We start from the raw sequence: 18,312 nt of genomic DNA on the forward strand, positions 1-18,312 counted from the left end.
CTAAGAAAAAATTGTAAGTAATCTTTGAAGGCGATATTACTGGACCATGTATATATGCGAACTCGACGAGTAATTTAATGAATGACGAAGATCTCCAGTTACATTCTTTGCATCTCAATTGAAAACAATTACATGTCACTTTGAGAAGGTCTAGAGCTCAAAATTTGAATATGTTGCCAGAAGCCAGGAGAACACTGCCAAACACTTTGACGTCAGCGACTAACTAAGTTTAATGAAATGAACATTTTATTTGTTTATAAATACTTTTGTTTTTTGTGTGAACATATCTGTTTATGCAGTTAGTTTTTATCAGAGTTAAAACGTGTGTTTTGATTTTGAAGATATATTAGATTTACTTTTTCAGCTGCACCATTCAAAATTAACCAACTTGTCTATGCGAACACATAATCAGCAGACGAACCAAAATTACACTTTTAGTAAAATTGGTTACTGTTAAAATAATTGCAACTGTTAACTGTATATTCTGTGCCCTTTGATTGGATCAAAAGAGAAAAGAGGGAGAGAACAAAAACAGTTGAAAAGAGTGACCCGACTGACCATAAAAGGAAAGAGAGAGATGCAGTGGGCGTGGCTGCTTCTCGCCCTACTGGCCCTGCTTCCTCAGTCGGGTGAGTGCACTAGTGGAGCTCCAACTAACACAATCTTTAATCTTTAGAACCCAACCCCACCACCACGCATGAGCTATACTACGGATGATATTTATTAGTTTTGACCCATTGGAACAAGTGAAAATTAAAGCAAAAATCAGATACCACAGCCCAAAACACATATGCTTAGGAGCTGATACAAGTATTGATCTCTATAGCACCAAAGAAAATAAAACACTTCGTGCCGATGATATATATATTCTGGGTTTTCGGCTTTATGAACTTTCCACTCGACTTTTTTTTCCTAAAAGAGCTTTTTCGATAATTTGCGGTTTCTAGAACCTTATTTGAGGATCCCAATCACATACAGTGTAACAATAAAATGTAGTAGTCGAATATCTCAAAAACCAAAAATGCGAGTTCGATGATTTTTCGCAACGTGTTTCACTGTTACAAAAAAGTATGATCAGACAAATAGAACTTTTTACAATAACAAAAACTGAAATTATAGTAAGAGTTAGCATTTAGACGGATTGAACAGAGCTTTCAGGTAAGGAGGAAAACTTGCATCATCTCTTTTGCAACGTTAAAAACCCCAGTTTTCAAATCGATGTGTACCAGTGTGTTCATAATTAGGAAGAGGAGCCGACCCTGTAAACCCTATAACTCCCCCCACCACAGTGTCCATTCCGGAGGACGAGACCCAGCCGGGGGTCTACTCTGTACTGTACACTGTGGCTGCCTACAACCCCAACGGACTGGACGACCCTCTCGACTGCTCGTGAGTCACACACATTTTATACATGCATACTCCTCTTGTATAGAACAGATGGGGACCTTGATCGCATATGAGAGGTGGTCTGAATGGCAGAAAACTTCCGACAAACCACAAAGCTTTAAACTGTCCAAGACTCCGATTGAGATTGAGTTGTCGCAAGCTTTGATTTGCTTGCTCTTTTCTCGAGTTTCTGATCGGCAACTGTGGCTTTCTGTTTGTTATTCGGTGCTTCTTTCATGTGAGACCCCTCCCCCGTCTACATGTGAGACCCCCCTCCCCCTTCCCCACTTTCATGTGAGACCCACCTCCCTCCCCCCCCCCCCCCATTTGATACAATTTGTAAATCAGGAGCAACTCATTCTGAAAGCATGAAATAGAAGCTGAAAGATGGAAAATTCAGTGAATGGTGGTTGACATGGATCATGTTTAAACCTTTATCGTTGCACATAAAATTAAACAGAAGAAACCAAAGGAGTCCTAGCAGTAAAAACAAAAAATCATTGTGATGATCGAAAATTTTTGATCTTTTGTACGAGCAACCTTGTGATTGTAAAACAGATATTCATGTTTTATGTGTTTGTTGTGTTATGTCTAGCATCACGTGTGTTCCTTCGTGTACTGCTGTGTTTGATGTGGTGATGGGGGACAATGGCTGCTCCATAGTCAGTGTGGCCCAGGTGGACTATGACCCCACGGGGACCACGAGGACATACGGTGCCACAGTCACGTGAGTGAACAATTACCAAAGGAACTTTTACAGTGTTAAGACACGGAGTCATGACACCAAAGCACACAAAACATCCTATTTATTTTATAAGGTCTCATTACCAAAACAAAATGAAAAAGAACTTTTTTTTGATATCGAATAGCCAAAAGTAACAAAGTATTAGTGACATCAGAACAATTTCATAAATATTTAATTTTCTTTATTTCATTAGCGTGTTCAAAAAGTGAACTAATATTGGTGCAGAACTTCTTCTGAATCTCGTCAAAAATTGAAAGGTTCTTTTGTAGTTACACAGGACTTGCCTATAGGCGACAGTTTAATTAATTTAGTTGAAATATGCGCTACCAATAAAATGTTCTAAAAATTTAGGTAGTTATGATTAGTATATGTACAATTACTTAGAAGAATAAGAGAAGTAAAATGAAGTGTGAATTAAAACGTTCTCTTTTAAAGCTAACACCAACTGGCAGTGATCGACCGATGGTCGAATCATGCGAAATGTTGACTGGTATCTAATCAAAACCGAAGGTCACAAAGATATGATCACAAAAACAAATCACAACATGTCCCACAGGAAAATTTTCAAAAATACAATTAACTAAAACTAATTCCACATACAACCCCTTCCTTCTTCAAAGTAGGAATAAAACTTGAAAATTGCACCATAAAAAATAACAAAACTGCAAGCAGTCATGAAATCTACAATTGAAATTTTGGAAAGTACAAACGTACAAAAAATGAATTTACAGAATTTACACACATGAAACCTAATTTTAAAAATCTTATCTACAAATTTTTTCAATTTTTATGTACAAAACTATATACACAAATAATGAAACTTAACTAAAATCAAATCTGTAAAAATGCAAAAGCACATAAAATTGATAAAGTCCTGATAGTTTTCAATTGAAATTAGAATCAATTTCATCTAAACGAATTTTGAGTTCTGAGCCGATTATGAAGGATATTTTGCTGGTATCGTCTGTATCAAAAAATGAGGCATCTGCTGTCAGTTGAGGTGAGACTTTAGATCTGGTGGATGAATTTGCAAGTATAACTAGAGCAGATGTTGGCTGGCTCGTCCCAACGGGGTAGACTTTTGCGAAGACCAAGATAGAGTGGTTTCGGCAACCAAAGTTAGTTTCGAAGGTACATCCACAAGCAGCTTTAGGATGTCTGCAGGTGAGTTAAAAAGGAAAGTTTGCCCTTCGGGAAGTATGTTGTTTGTCCTATAAAGTGATCACTTCAGTATTCGTGTCTTCAGTTATCGATGTATCTTCTTTCGCCAAAGAATTTGGAAGCGCCCCCAATCCTGCGAGGTCTGGAGGTCCTTGACTGATAAGCCGCTGAGGAGGGGATTTTTGAGGGGTACTGTCTCAAAGTATCGGGTCATTTTCTGAGCCATCTCTGATCACAGTTTTGGGAGGGTTGAAATCTAAGGGGTGTCCTGCGGGTCCAGCAAAGTGAGAGGGCGTTAGAGGTATACAATCATCACCTGTAAGGCTTAACTCATGGTTAGGTCCTGACCCGAATTCCATGTTATTATTCGATACTTCATCGGAATAATCCTCAATTAATATATCCGATAACTTTAAATTTAAAGATGAATAGGAACCTGAGGTGTTTTGCGGGTTCGTGCAACACTGCCAGATCGGTCGTCGGCCAGTGAGTTCGAGCAGATGTGTCCAACCTTGAAAATCCCTGCCTTAGTTTAGTCTGATCTTTCCCGATGGTTTTTTTTGGTGGTGACACTTTTCTTTTCCGTGCTAAAATCGAAGATAATGTTAAGTTATACCCAATTTGTGGAGAGTTCACAACAATTTTCTTGGGGCCGGGAAGCAGTTTTTCTTTGAACGCTAGTTCATATTTACGGAGACTGTGGCCATTATTGAGCGTGCTCGTGTGATTAGAAGATTAATGACGTTTTCTTTTACCACTATAAAATAGGGTTTCCCGTTTTTTCTGTTAGCAGCACTTCTATAATTTTTAGCTACAGAAGATGGTTTCTTCGTGGGTCTGCCTTCTTACTTTACTCGGTCTATGTGGTTCCATCAGGGAAGTTGTTGGGTGTGCAAGCACTAAAGCCAGGTTGCCCTCTGAATCAGTTTGTGTCTCAGAGTCGGCATCCAAAAGGCCGTCTTCTGTCCCATCATGCAAATCGCATTTTCTTGCCCGTTGGTCAGATAAGATAGACTTTCTTTTATCTAAACGGTTACCAAAAAAATCAATTTTTTCCGTTTTGTATCGGCAGTTTTATTAAAAGTTTTCTCGAAAAGTTTTCAACCGATTGAATGTTGTTTTGTAATTCTGAGGTTCCAAATGACTTTTTCGATCGAAGAAGTTAAAGAAGATTTTTTTATTCTAATGACATGGCCAATGTTTTAGACATGACAGTGTATACAAATCTTTCAACCAACCGATCAGATCTATGGTCTTCAACTGTATAGTAAATGATTTCCATGTAGAATTTTTCACAAAACGATTTAAAATCGTGAGATTAAAATTAAGCTCTATGGTCGAATCTTATTTTTCTGGAATTTTTGTGAAAATGACAGTAATCGTTTAAAAAGTTTATGACTGAATTTAAATGGTGTTGTTTACTACTTTCGCCGACGGAAACATTGTGAAACAATCAAGGCAGAGAAGTATGTAATTTTTGGTCCCCAAAAAGCGTCCAATGGTCGTGCAAAGTCCGAATATATTTCCTCATTGGCGAACAAAAACGTGGTAAGCTTTCCGCATGCTCCGTACCGAGTAAAATTTTGAGATTCTTACGGGCTTTCAGGCACCGGTTACATGCTTCCCGTGAGGATATATCTCGCAGAAAAGATGAGGCCATCAAACTTATTCAGCTAAATTTTTCATTCCAAATTAGCCTGCATGCGTCTCATGTAAAATGGAGCTGAACGTTCCCCGAATGTCTGCTGGCACAACTAATTTGTTGTCGAAGAACAGTAGGTCGATTTTCACGTGGATGTTTTTCTTCTAATTCTTTTTGTAGCTTCTGCGTATACCCATTGGTCGTCCGTTTCTGTTGGTGTTGATCAAGTTCTATTTTATTTTGTCAATTTTCGTCCCTATCTGTAGCAGTTTTTTTAACAGTGTTCTTCCGAGAAAATAGGGGTATTGGGTAACTTCAAATCCGTCTTATATCTCTTCAGGAGGTTTACATGATCGTCAGAGGGATGTTCGTCCCTGAACTTTAAAGATATGTTGTGCTCTTCCGGAATAATAACTAATGGGCCGGTAATTTTATCCGAACTATCTGTACCGGTGGTATTCTTTTTCTGGTTAAGTGAAAGATCGTTTTGCATTATAAGGTATGAAAAGACCTTGTCCGTGAACCTAAATGCTTCTTAAATTGAACTTAGATTTGTCTAAAGTTAAGCACTTTGAAGAACAATTTTCTGCTCTGATATCGGAAATTTTGCAATTTTTATCGATTGAGCAATAGAAGAGATGATAGCGGAATTATTTTCAAGATTGATTTCTGCTAATGAGCTACTTATAAAAACTTGACCAATCAGATTACTTGAATTTTCAACTCCTGGTGGGATACTACTATTAACGAATGTATTTGTGTTTACAGAGTTTATATTTACACTGTTAAAGTGGTCTCCATTAGATAAAATTTTCCAAAATTTGTCGAATGAAGCGACTACAAATTCTTTGTCGTAATTTAAAAGGTGGTAAGGTTTTGCCGGAAGGTAATCTAGATGAAAGGTCGGTAAAACCCCTGTCTTTGCCTGGTATATGTGAAATTTTAAAATTAAAGTGTAACAATCTGTTTACTCAAGGTTAAGTCTGCTATGCATTGTTTTCTTAGTATGATTGGCTGAAAGGGCCGAAACTACGGCGTTATGATTTTTCACGATTTCGAATTCAGCGCCAAAGAGGTAATTTTTTCTGAGGTCCACACTACACCCAACAATTCAACTTAATTTGCCTAAAACTTCATTTCCTGCTTGTTCAGAAATGTTGAGGCGTTTGCATTTGTTTTCGACCGCCCCCTTTTAATTGTTCTAAAGTTGCGCCCAAGCCTTTATGATTAGCGTGGAATTTCAGTTTCGTTTTTATCTTAGATGTCAAAATGGCAGTTTTCTGTCTTATTTTACAATTTCTGCCTTCAGTTTCTCAAAAGATATCAAATGGATTTTATCCCATTTGTAGACCCTTTTCTTGTTTAATAGGGAGTGAAGGGGGAGCTCAAAGTCGATAAGTTTGAGACATAATTTACATACTGCCTTATTGATTCGAAGGAGGATTGTAATTCAGAGATAAACTTTGGGGGTTGGAAGGTTCTTGATAGCGTCTGTTTTGCCGACTAACGGTCGTACTCCATCTCTAGAGATATTAAAACCTATCCATTCATTTTTTTGAAAGAAAGCGTCATTTCCCTATTTCACCGCCATATTGTTGTTGTCTAGATTTATCAGATTTCTATTTACAATTGCTTTGTGTTCGTCTAAAGATCCCTTCGACGCAACCAAGATGTCGTCAAAATATTTATTAGTACACGATATATTCTTTAAAATTGAGTCCCTGGCTCGTTCAAATTCTTTAGGCAAATCCTTCAGTCCATCAAAACCGGTTAAAAACCGATACGATCTCGTTGTTTTGTCACTCACTATGCTGAAGTTACACTGCTTGCTCATTATTCCAAACAAATTGAGTTAGCTGTAGGCGTTTTCAAGTCCAAGCTACTAAACCAGACCTGTACAGTAGCAGTTTCCAAAAGTTGGATAGCAACGTTGTCGATTAACTCATAAATCTTGGGCATTTGATATGTTTCTTTTTTTCAAAAAAAACCTAGAGTTTAGCAATTTAGAATCAAATGCCAACTTGATCGAGCTGTTTTTCTTCTAGGTTATTACAATCGGGCTAATAAATTAATCTTTGTCACAAATTTCAAATTTTATAGTGCGACCACATGTCTCCATTCTTCATAACTCTTCGTTTACGCCCGCGAGTAAGTGTAAAAAAATTTGCCTGAATTGGTTTAAGCGGGGAATTGAAGCGTGTTACCTTGCAGTCATTCGAAACTCTCCACACTCGAATGAATAAATCTTTAAAGTTGTTAAAAACTGGGTCGGTTGAATAAGAAAAATGATTCTGCTTAATGTCTTTTGGTGGTTGGCTGAGGGCATATCTCCTGTTTCACTTCGATAACTAATTTTGGTAGGTTATCATTCCCCATTATGTTACGTTCATAAATCTTTAGAGTTGTTATAAACTTGGTCGGTTGAAACAGAAAGTTGAATCTGCTTAATGTCAATTGGTGGTGGGCTGAGAGCATATCTCCTGTTTCACTTCGATAACTAATTTTGGTAGGTTATCATTCACCATTATGTTACGTTCATGTCCTCCTGTGATGGAAAACGGCCTTTTTTCACAAAGTAACCCAATGGATTGGGTCTTGATGATAACTTTCTCCAGGATTTTGATTTTACCTCGTCTGTGAAGCTACAAAATTTTCAGGTTAGTGTATCTTAGCTTAGATTCATGAAGGACATTTTGTTTGATAAAGCCGACTGGGCTCGCCGAATCTACAGAAAAACTCATTATTAGAATCATCTTCCATCCCAATCCTATATTCTAGAGTTTCAAGCGCGCTCTAACACCCAACGCCAAAAAATCATCATCGTAGCTCTGACCGTTCTCATTCCAGACGTGCATTACTCTGATTTTCGCTGCGGGAATTCTCTGGCGGGATGTAAGTACATTTCTTGGTATTTACATGATTATCCTTTACAAAATTTACAGATGGTCCTTTGTTGCGGGACTTACAAAGTGTAGCGAAATTTCCTCTATAGTTACAATTTTTACACATGATGTCCTTCACTGGTCATACGTTCAGATGTCCTTTCGTAAAAGAGTCCTATATTTCATGCAAGAGTTGCTTCTTTCTATGTTGAGGCTCGGTTCTTTTTTGATCTAACAATGTACACTAAAAGTTTCAAAATTCGAAGGATTGGTCATAGATCTCACCATGTTCTTCAATTTCTGGTGGTTAAAATAGCTTTTTGTCACTTAGAGCTTGATTTAGGGCTTCTGAAGGGCTAACGATGACTAATGAGAAGTTTTCGTTGGGTTTCCGTATTCTTCAATTTGCAAATGAAGATATCCCTAATCCATTCGGCTTCATCGGTCTCCCTTATTTTACATATACTCATCAAGTCTGTTAGAACGCCCCGAAATTGTTCAAGTGACTCCCGATCCTTTATTTTGCGGTTTAACAATTTGTACCTTTTGAAGGTTGTATTGGGAGGCTTATCAAGGGCGGTGTCTAGTAGATTCCAAAATTTTGTAATTGAAATGGCTAAAATATTTACCTAAGGGTTTTTTGAGCGAAAACCTTTTTTCTTTCACTGCCGAGTGCTAAAAACAGAGTCGAGCGTAGCTTCTTGTCGGCATTTGCTCGTCTCAACCCATTGAAATTTTTCTTTTCTTCGTTGATCCGCTTTTCTTGGGCGGCTTGTTATATTGTCACAGCGTTCTTGCTCTTCGTTTCTCTACTGGCTCTGTCTGTGTCCAATTCGCTTCTTGTGGGTCGTTCCAGACTTGTAATTTGCGTTTCTGGTACCTCCGGTCTGTTAAAACTATCAATGTCCAGATGTTCTTTAGTAATTATCGCCAATTGAAATTGATTGCTCCACTGGTCCAGGAATGTGGTGGCACTAAAGAACGATTCGGCCAGAATGAGGGGAATTCACGCACGTTCAATTCATTTGATTGCGCCATTTTAAATTGTTCTAATAGTCTAGGTAGTTATGTTCAGTATATGTACAATTACTCAAAAGAATAAAAGAAGTGTGAATTCAAACGTTCCAGTCTAAACCTAACACCAACTGGCAGTGATCGACCGATGGTCGAATCATGCGAAGTGTTGACTGGTATCTAATCAATACCGAAGGTCATAATGACAAAATCATAAAAACAAATCACAGCAACAAATCACCAAGGTTCTCTTGTAGGTACGCAGGACTTGACTATAGGTGCTTGTTAATTGAGATGAAATATGCTCAAAAATCAATTAAGCCCAACTAAATTACTCTCTCAAACAATAAATTTGGTGTCTCTGATAAGTTTTTGGATTTTTGGCTGGTTCCATAAGTATCCGAACCCAAAAAGTTTAAAATGAATGCTGGTTTATTTTTAAATGAAAGACTCACAGACCCAACTACTACTGAGTCGACAACACTGACTGCCTTCGACATCTCCTTCACGGACGTGGACGACGAGAGGCCATACTTCACCAAAGATGAGGTCACACAGACCATCGATGACGGGACCACAGCTGGGGCCACAGTGTACTCTGTACTGGTAGCTGATGTGGAGGATCCAGACGCAGTCACCGGTTCCCTACTCTACTGGCTCGAAGGTACAGTTTGGATATGGTTAATAAACCCAGGGACAGAAAAACGGCTTCAGGGAAGGTATTGAAAAATCATACACATTGTAAACACAATGTTTCTGTTTTTGTGCGTGTCATTACTTCCCTCCTCATCACTATTTTGAGTTGTATATTTGTACTTTCCATCAATTATTGTGTCGTTTACTTTTCTATCTTCATTGTGCGATTAGGTGCTGATGCGAAGTACTTCAAACTGAGTGCAGACCAGGTGTTAGTGGGCTCAGCTGGTCCCAATATCCTCACTGCTGTCACCATGGACTACGACGAGGTAAGAGAGAGGGGTGTTTCTAAAAACTATGTAGATTAAACTTAGATCAATTTTACTATAGAAAAAATACGAAGACGAAGTAGAGAAGATGAATATTGATTTGAATCAAATTAAAATCGATTTCAATTGATCTTAAATCCCGGCTAAAAAAAACGATTAAAATCGATCTTAAATCGTTTTAGACCCCTTTTTCCGGTCTTAAATCGTTTTTATTTTAGGCGGGTTAAAACGAAAAAAAAAACCGATTTGAATCGATTTTTTATTCGATTTTCATCAGCTTCGAATTTGCATTGCATTATTTATTGCCCATCGTTTTAAAATATACATCCATAGCGTACAGTAACTTAATAAACAGACCAAATTGTTTTCAAAATATCAATAACATTTTATGATTTCCTTACATATTATCAGTTCATGATTCATTTCATAAGTTTTTAGATTCACATTTTTGTAACATTTAATCGCCTTTTCTTGAAACCAAAAATAGATTTTTTTCCAATTTCTTGATTTGCTACCTAGATTTTTGCCCAGAAACTGATTTACAATGATGATTTTTTAAATTTCAATGCTCAAGTTGCTTTGCAGTTTCAGTTTTATTTTGTTGCATTTAATTTTTCCATGCTATTGCTGCCGCATAGACCTTGAAAGGCAGTCGGAACATTCAGGGCTTTGCCCTGATACGAGCAGTCTTGTTCTATTGCGACACACTGAAAAAAAAATTAGAAGCTTTTTATCATGAAAGGAACTGAAGTTTGAAAGCATGAGAGCAGACAATACGTAAATTCATGACAAAAACACAAAATCTGTTTTGAAGACTTGAGACAATTGCTTATTTTGTCAACAAGCACTAAAGGATAAAAAAAATTTCTTTGCGAACATCCAACTAGTTTGGTAGCACAACACTTAGAGCTCAGCTGGACATTCTGGGTCTATTTGCCTCTTTTGAACCTTTCTGGTCATTAAAGAAATGAATCAAAAGTTCCGATAAAAAATACTTATCCTATTGGACATTCTGGGTCTATTCGCCTCTTTTGAAGCTTTCTGGTCATTAAAGAAGTGATTTAAAATTTTCAATAAAAAAATACTTATCCCACAATTTTCATATATGAAAATTATAAGATTTGATGACAAACACAGATTTGATGTAAAAAGTTTTAATCTCTTTTTGGTTGCAATTTTGCTTTTGTGCTCAAATATAAATTTTGCCTGCAAAATTAGACTTATGTGTTTATGACATAATCCGGGATAAGTTTTTCACCCACAAAATTCAAAAATCACAAAAAAGATGTTTTTTTTGTAAACACACTTATTAATTTTTGTTTCATTTGCTAAGGAAAAAAATTGTAAAAAAAACAACTATCTAGCTAAATACAAAAGTTCAATTTTTGGTATATAGTTCTATGGGAAAATAATTAAAATAACTTTCATGGCTAAATTCACCAGATGCAGTTTATCTGCGTGGTAACTGCCTGTTACACTCTGGGTTTTCTTAGGACAAAAAACCCTCGGTAAGTGTTCCGGTTGAAACACAAAATTTCGAAACGTTTTTTTTTATTTATGGAAAAAAATGCTTGTCATACAATTTCAGAGTATGGAAAAATGTTACCATACAATTTCATGGTAATGAAAAAATGTTTATCATACAATTTTGGGGATAAAAAATCTCCTTTTGCTCTATGAAATTGTATGAAAGAGCATGATAAGCATTTTTTTCATAAATGAAAAATAAATAAAAAGCATTTTTGTCAACCTGGGCTGTTTAGTAAACGATTGCAATTTACAGCTAAAAACTCACACTGGAAACAAAATTTTTCAAAAATATGTAGTTTGTAAGATATTTCCAACCAAAACTTAGAAAGCACTCAGTGTGGTACGGCGTAGTTTAGAGATCATAATGTTATTACTCTTGTGCTAGCTATCTGTGCTAAACTCGCCTTTGTCTATCAAGGTCGTGACCGACCTGCCAATCCGTTCTAGTTTTAACACATAAGTTCTCATTCATTCTTCTGCAACTTATGAAAGATTTAAGTTGTATTTATTTCATTGTCATGACATAATCTAAATACTAAACTATCTATATTATTTACATTACTATAAACATAAACAAGAAGAATTGATTCTTGTTTAACAACTGTCTTTTATCATTCCACATGGCGCAGCCAGCAGTTTCGACTTCAGAGGATCGAACTGACCTGTTGGGCGTATCCGTATTTTGGCATAAACCAACTGCGGACTCACCCTGTAGCTGGGATTCGTGGATAGGTCAATTCAATTTGGCAATCACTCTGAGAGAGAGATGTGATCCACGCGAATTATTAAAACCGCCGGGTGTCGTACACGACGATCCTGCTCCAAAACCAGAAGTCGTGGGGGCGGATGAAGATGCTGCAGCAATCGCAAATCGTATTGCACGAAACGACGCGGCGGTCCGCAGAGTCACGGAAATGAATGAAGAGCGCCGGGCGAAAGGTCCCAGAGTTGCACCAGGAGTGTATTATTTCGAAGTTGAATAACGTGTTAAGTCTCGTTTATTTTTCTCGCTCGGCTCAGAAGGGAGGAAAAGATTCCTCCAAAGTTATCCACATGCGGATCTGAGCGCATTATCATATCGGGATTTCCACGAATTCTGTGTTCTCTTGTTCAGAAAGGAGAAAAACTTCATCATCGAACGTATGCAAATTTACAACGCGGTACATTCAGACCGAGAAAGTTTGGAAGCATTTTATTTGCGTTTGACGGGACAAGCCGCCCTGTGTGGGTGGACAATTGATCAAGAAAAAGAAGTCGTAAGAGATATCTTCATTGCCAAAATGAGATATAAGGATATTCAGAGAGAATTGTGTATTCGTCCAGGTGCTACTCCGTAGGATTCTCTGAAATCAGCATTACTCCAAGAAAAAGGAGCACAAACGGCCACCGATTTGCAAAGGCAACTTGGAAGTTCGTCGTCGACGGGCAATTCCTCCCAGGCAGGAGCCAGCTTCGGTCAGAATTCCCGGATAAAACAGGAACCTACCTTCTCTGTCCAGAGTAAGAAACTTTCTGACAGGATTAGTCGGGCACAGAATGGTAAGCAAAAGGGGTTCAACGAGAAATCGAAATCGTGTTATTTCTGTGGCAACAGGTTTTCAACAAACCACAAGCAAAGTTGTCCAGCCCGAAGTGTAACTTGCAGGAACTGTAACAAGAAAAGCCACTTTGCCAAGTGCTGCAATTCTAAGAATGTAGCGAACGTAGAAGCTGAATCAGATGAGACAGTAGAAGAAAACTGCAATTTCATCACGTCCGATAGTGAGTCGGAATTCGCAGTTTTATCTGTAGCAGCAGCGAAACCAAGTCTTCTAATTAAGTCAGTAAAAAAGTTGGAGGTGGTCAATGCCGCCACGGGCAAGTTACGTTCTATCCAAATAACACTACGTTGTGGCAAGACGTTTTTTAAGGCAACAGTGCATACTGGAAGCCCAGCTTCTTTCGTGAATAAGAAGACAGCAGACTATATACTGAAAACTGTTCCTTCAGCCAAGATCTTCACGGTTCAAGAAAGTCCTTCGATACAGTATATGTTGATTATAATAGGAAGAAAATTGAATTGATGGGTACGTTAATTATGGATGTATCATCCTTGGGTTGGCATATCAAGTCTGCGAAATTCCTTATTTCAGAAAATCGTACACGCTGTTTACTGGGTTTAGATTTGCAATCCCATTTGGGAGTAAGAACTAAGCAAGTTAGACCAGATCGTCCTTTGGGGGGAGAATTCTCCCAATCAAACCTGAATTTAACGTCGGATTCCTGGAAAACTCACTTCCACCAGAAATTTCACCGTGTATTCAATAGAGTCGGCAAAGCCAAAAACCACAAAGTATTCTCTACTTTCAAGTCTCCACTCGTTCCAATTCAAGAAAAGGGAAGGAGAGTACCGGTGCATATTCAACATAAAGTTGGTCAAGAAATTCAAAAGCTCATTCATGAAGGACACGTGGTTAAACTGAATAAATGTACCAGTGAGCATTTCATTTCTCCGATCGTTATTACGGCTAAGAAAGATGGTTCTGTGAAATTAGCTATGGATGCTAAACCTATGAATGATCAAATTCATAAGAACCATTACCAAATGCCGAATTTGTTGGAACTGTTGGATTCGGCCGCCCAGATAATAACATCGGACACTTCAGGAGATGTTTGGTTTACGTCCTTAGATTCAAAATACGCATTCAGTCAGATTCCGCTTAGTGAGGAAGTTAGCCGTCATTGCAATTTTAATATCGTCTGTGGAGAACAAACTGGTACGTATCGGCTCAAAACGGGGTTTTATGGACTCACGGACATGCCAAAGGAATTCCAAAAAGCGATGGATAATACCCTCCAGGGTTTGTCAGGAGTATTCTGTTTCCTGGACGATATTCTGATTGTATCGAAGGGTTCAGTCGAGGATCACAACATTCTTGTAGATAAGGTGATAAGTCGTCTGGATGAAGAAGGTTTTGCTCTGAAACTCTCGAAATGCGACTTTTCTTTGAATCAATTATCTTGGTTAGGATATGATATTGTTTCAGATAATACAGACCAAAACGTTCTAAGATAGAGGCAGTTCTAGCTCTGGAACCTCCAAGGACGCTTAAGCAGCTCCGTTCGTTCATGGGCATACTCAACCATCTACAACGATTTTTGCCGAATATTCAGGTCCATTCAGACCAATTACGCCCATCCTTGAAAGCGAGTAATAAAAGTAAATTCGTGTGGGTGGAATGCCAACAGACCGCGTTCAGTAACATATTACAATTGATAGCGAACATCACAAAGATGTACCATTATGCCCAAAGTCGGAACTCGCGGGTGAAATGCGACGCTAGTCATAGTGGTCTGGGTGCTGCATTAGACAAGAGATCGAAGCGGATGTTTGGGTCCCAATTGCTTTTGCGTCACGCTTTCTAAATGATCAGGAGAAGAAATACAGCACTAACGAATTAGAACTTCTAGCAATTGTATGGTCGTGTGAGCATTTTCGGACTTATTTGCTGGGAAATCATTTTGTAATTTTAACTGACCACAAAGCAATTATATCCCCGCTAAAGACTAACCGAGGTAATAAAACTCATCAGTCGCGCTTAACCAGATGGGCTGATAGGTTATTACCTTTCGATTTCGATATCTTTCATATCTCCGGTGGTAAATTAGGAATAGTGGATTATTTATCCCGTTATCCAACATTTGAAGCACCGCGACCGAGTAATTTTGACGAACAATATGTGGTCAAATGTATTAACCGATTCTTTGAGGCATGCGATTTCTTAGACGAGTGGGCCAATTATCATTCCCTTTCTAAAGAAGTACCTGATATCACAAAAATTAGCCAAAATTCTGTTGTATCCGATAATATTAATCTAATGAAGTCATTGGATATCAGTCAGTCTCGGGTTACTTGTTCCGAGTTAGACAATTTAATTGTCTCATCTAACAAGTTTAGAACTCTATCGGTAGAGGGCGCTCTAATTCAAAACAATCCATCTACTTTGCATAAAGTAAAACCGATAGAGGGCGACAAAATTTTAGCCAGTGAACAAATTGAATTATCTCATCAATTCAATAAATCAGTCCTTTCTCCGCTAGAGGGCGTCCAAATTGTTGGTTCAAATTCTGGCCAATCAGCGTTGAGGAAATTCATGCCGACTTTTGTCACTTTCTCAGCATGGTTTCCATTCTATCTGCCAGTTCTAATTTCCTTGTGGTTTATTACTTTGGTCGTTAGTAATGTTGATCTGTTGTCGTCGTTAATACAATTTTTCGCCTCGGTTTTATTGTATTCGATTTGTTGGAACGCAACCGGGTTATTGGGTGCTTTTCTTGTTCAGACTGCGATGAATCCCAATACACGTAATACCAGTGCTAACAACACGAATGACAGTTTCGAGCAGCTGTTAAACCAATATCCGCCAGTACATCAACATTGGTTTTCTTCGGATAGAGCTAGGCCGCGGTTTCGCGCGGGGGCTGTACGACCCATTTGGTCGTCAACTGTTCAACGAGGAGTAGAATTAAAGAACCAATTTGCCCGTATTTTAGCAAATTTCCGATCCAAAAGGGCCAAGAAAACTACGATAGCAAAACAGCACAGTCAATCAGTTCAGAGTCTAGAAATTCTAAAGGCACCAGTGGTCGCGAAGGACCAGAAGTCGATAACCGGGTTGGTGGGCATTCTGGATTCCGATGTATTATCGGAACTCACGGACGAAGATGCCAGTCTATACCTCATGAAACGGGCCATAGTTAATCGGGACTACGAAGGATTTTGCCGTATCGATCCCTAAATCAAATCTTTTTGGCATTGTGCAGCGGTGGTTGATGGCTGTGTTGTTGTGGATAATAGGATCGCGATACCCATGTGTTTACGTAACCCTTACTGTCTCGACTCCATCGGTCGCATGCGGGTCAGTTAGCCATGGTTGACGCGGCGCAAAACATCTGGTGGCCCCGAATGCATCGTGATATCGTCCAACTTTGCAAAGACTGTCCCCAGTATACAAAGTTTGGTAAGAATTTGAAAGCGAATGCTTCATTTAACTCTTCCAAGCCTTTAACCCTTTTATCTGGTCCTAATGAAGAGCTGCAGCTCGATTATGCAGGCCCCCTAATTGACTCGTTTGGTAACAGTATTTATATCTTGGTCGCGATCGACCGTTATTAAAAATATCCGTCGGCTATGATCACGCGTTCCACGGGAGGACGGAAGATTATTAAATTTCTTAAATCGTATATACAACAACATAGTATCCCCAAATCTATCAAAACAGACCAGTACTCTGGTTTTAAGAACAAATTAGTGCAACAATTTTGTCTAGATAAAAATATTGCTCATTTTTTCTGTCCTGTGGGGGACCATCGTGGTTGCGGTTTAGTAGAAAGGTCGATCCAAACGATTAAACGTAGGTTGGGCGCCTCACGGCTGAGTTCGGATTTTTCAAATGTCCAAGATACTCTTCGGAATATTATTGAAGACATCCGAATTACGAAAAATTCTGTTACTGGTGTTTCACCTTTTGAACTTCATTTTGGCCGTCCTCCGAATACGGAGCTATCTATTGCGGCTGAGCGCTTATCTTCGGGAGTTCATTTAGATAATCAACAGTTGGCACGGGACTTATTAACACCTGAACAGCGTCGGGAGCAGTGTGACAGCCGACCTAGTATCAAAGTGGTAAGGAAAGGGCAGTAAAGCCCAACGGTGTCTCCACATTTTGGTGGAACTACTGATTCAGTCGCAGACACACCCCACTACCGTGCACTAGAGAGCTTGGCACACTCAGCCAATCAGTGGCTAACTTTGAAAAGGTCATTATCACATCAGGAGGGAGTCAAAACACTGAAGACCTTAACGGAAAGAAACCAAGTCCTCGCAGCCACTCTTCGATCAAACTTGTCAGCCGGTACCCTCAGATTCAGGAACCAAATGCAAATGGATCAGATTCGCCCGTCGGTGACAAAACGTAATTTGGATTACTTAGTATTGAACGAGCCAAATAAAGTCGAAATATTTAGGAAATTTCTCAATAGGAAGTCCGGCAAAGAACTTTTCAAACCTTTTAAGGGCATAATCGTGCGGGTTACTGGGTCTAAATATATTACCGATAAAGGAAAGGTGATTAGAAGAAATCATCTGGCAGTACGCCTTAAGTCAACCAATCTAAGTTTTTCAGGAAAACAACAAACTCCGGTCAAGAAGGGGCAGAAACGCCCGATTGTGTCATCGTCACCATCTTCATCTGAAGATAACAGGCCACTCAAACAGTCAAGTTCCCGCCAGTGTATCACAGCGAAAACAGTACACGTGCCCACCCGTTCAAAGTTTCCATCTGTGACAAGCTCACATACCCCTCCGCGTGGCCAAATGGTGCTACCAGGGTCGTCTAGGCCAAGAGAAGTTGCAATCTCTGAGGCTCCAGGTGTGCGGAATATTCCTTTCCCACAACACTCTACCCCAGTGGTAGACTTAACCGCTTCCTCTTCTACGTCTGGCAATCAAGGTACGGAAGTTCCTATCAGCATCATTCCAAAATCGCCGACTCCAGCAAAGATTCCAGTTCCAGTACGTACAGATCTTATCCCTATCTCCTCTGACGATGAATCGTCAATTCCGAAATCCCAAGAAGGAATTCAACCAACTACGGCAGCATCGGGTCTTCTCTCCCAAGATGTTCCCGTCATCCTGACCGAACCGGATGGAAATGTATCCTCCTCTTCAAATTCGTCGCGGGCCTCCTCACGACGGAAAAAGCAGACTACGTTTTATGGTAGTCCCATGCGACATTCCGTGAATGTCATTGACTCTCAGTCAGTATCCACACCTCCGTCAACACCTGCTTCGCCGGACAAGAAGGTCCGTTTTGTAGAGGCTACGTCAGATCGTTCCTATCAAGCAGGGCAGTCTCGGGAAGTTCCTCCCGATAATTCAGGGATTGTGTATAGGAGATTCACCCGTTTTCCTACAAAAAGCCACTCCGACCACCCTATGCGTCGGGC

At 39.2% G+C, this 18,312-nt stretch overlaps 1 protein-coding gene across 1 annotated transcript in view; it reads left to right on the forward strand.

Moving 5' to 3' along the window:
- The first annotated feature begins 293 nt into the window (after positions 1-293).
- LOC134846563 (cadherin-23-like) overlaps positions 294-18,312 on the forward strand; it is a 181,846-nt gene continuing 163,827 nt past the window's right edge. The window contains exons 1-5 of the mRNA XM_063863946.1: positions 294-629; positions 1,245-1,389; positions 1,982-2,113; positions 9,280-9,494; positions 9,698-9,795. Of these exons, the coding sequence (XP_063720016.1) occupies positions 578-629; positions 1,245-1,389; positions 1,982-2,113; positions 9,280-9,494; positions 9,698-9,795 (642 nt within the window). The 5' untranslated portion in view covers positions 294-577. The remainder of the gene's footprint in view (positions 630-1,244; positions 1,390-1,981; positions 2,114-9,279; positions 9,495-9,697; positions 9,796-18,312) is intronic.

This window comes from Symsagittifera roscoffensis, chromosome 5, assembly GCF_963678635.1.
Source record: "Symsagittifera roscoffensis chromosome 5, txSymRosc1.1, whole genome shotgun sequence".
Lineage (NCBI taxonomy): Eukaryota > Metazoa > Xenacoelomorpha > Acoela > Convolutidae > Symsagittifera > Symsagittifera roscoffensis.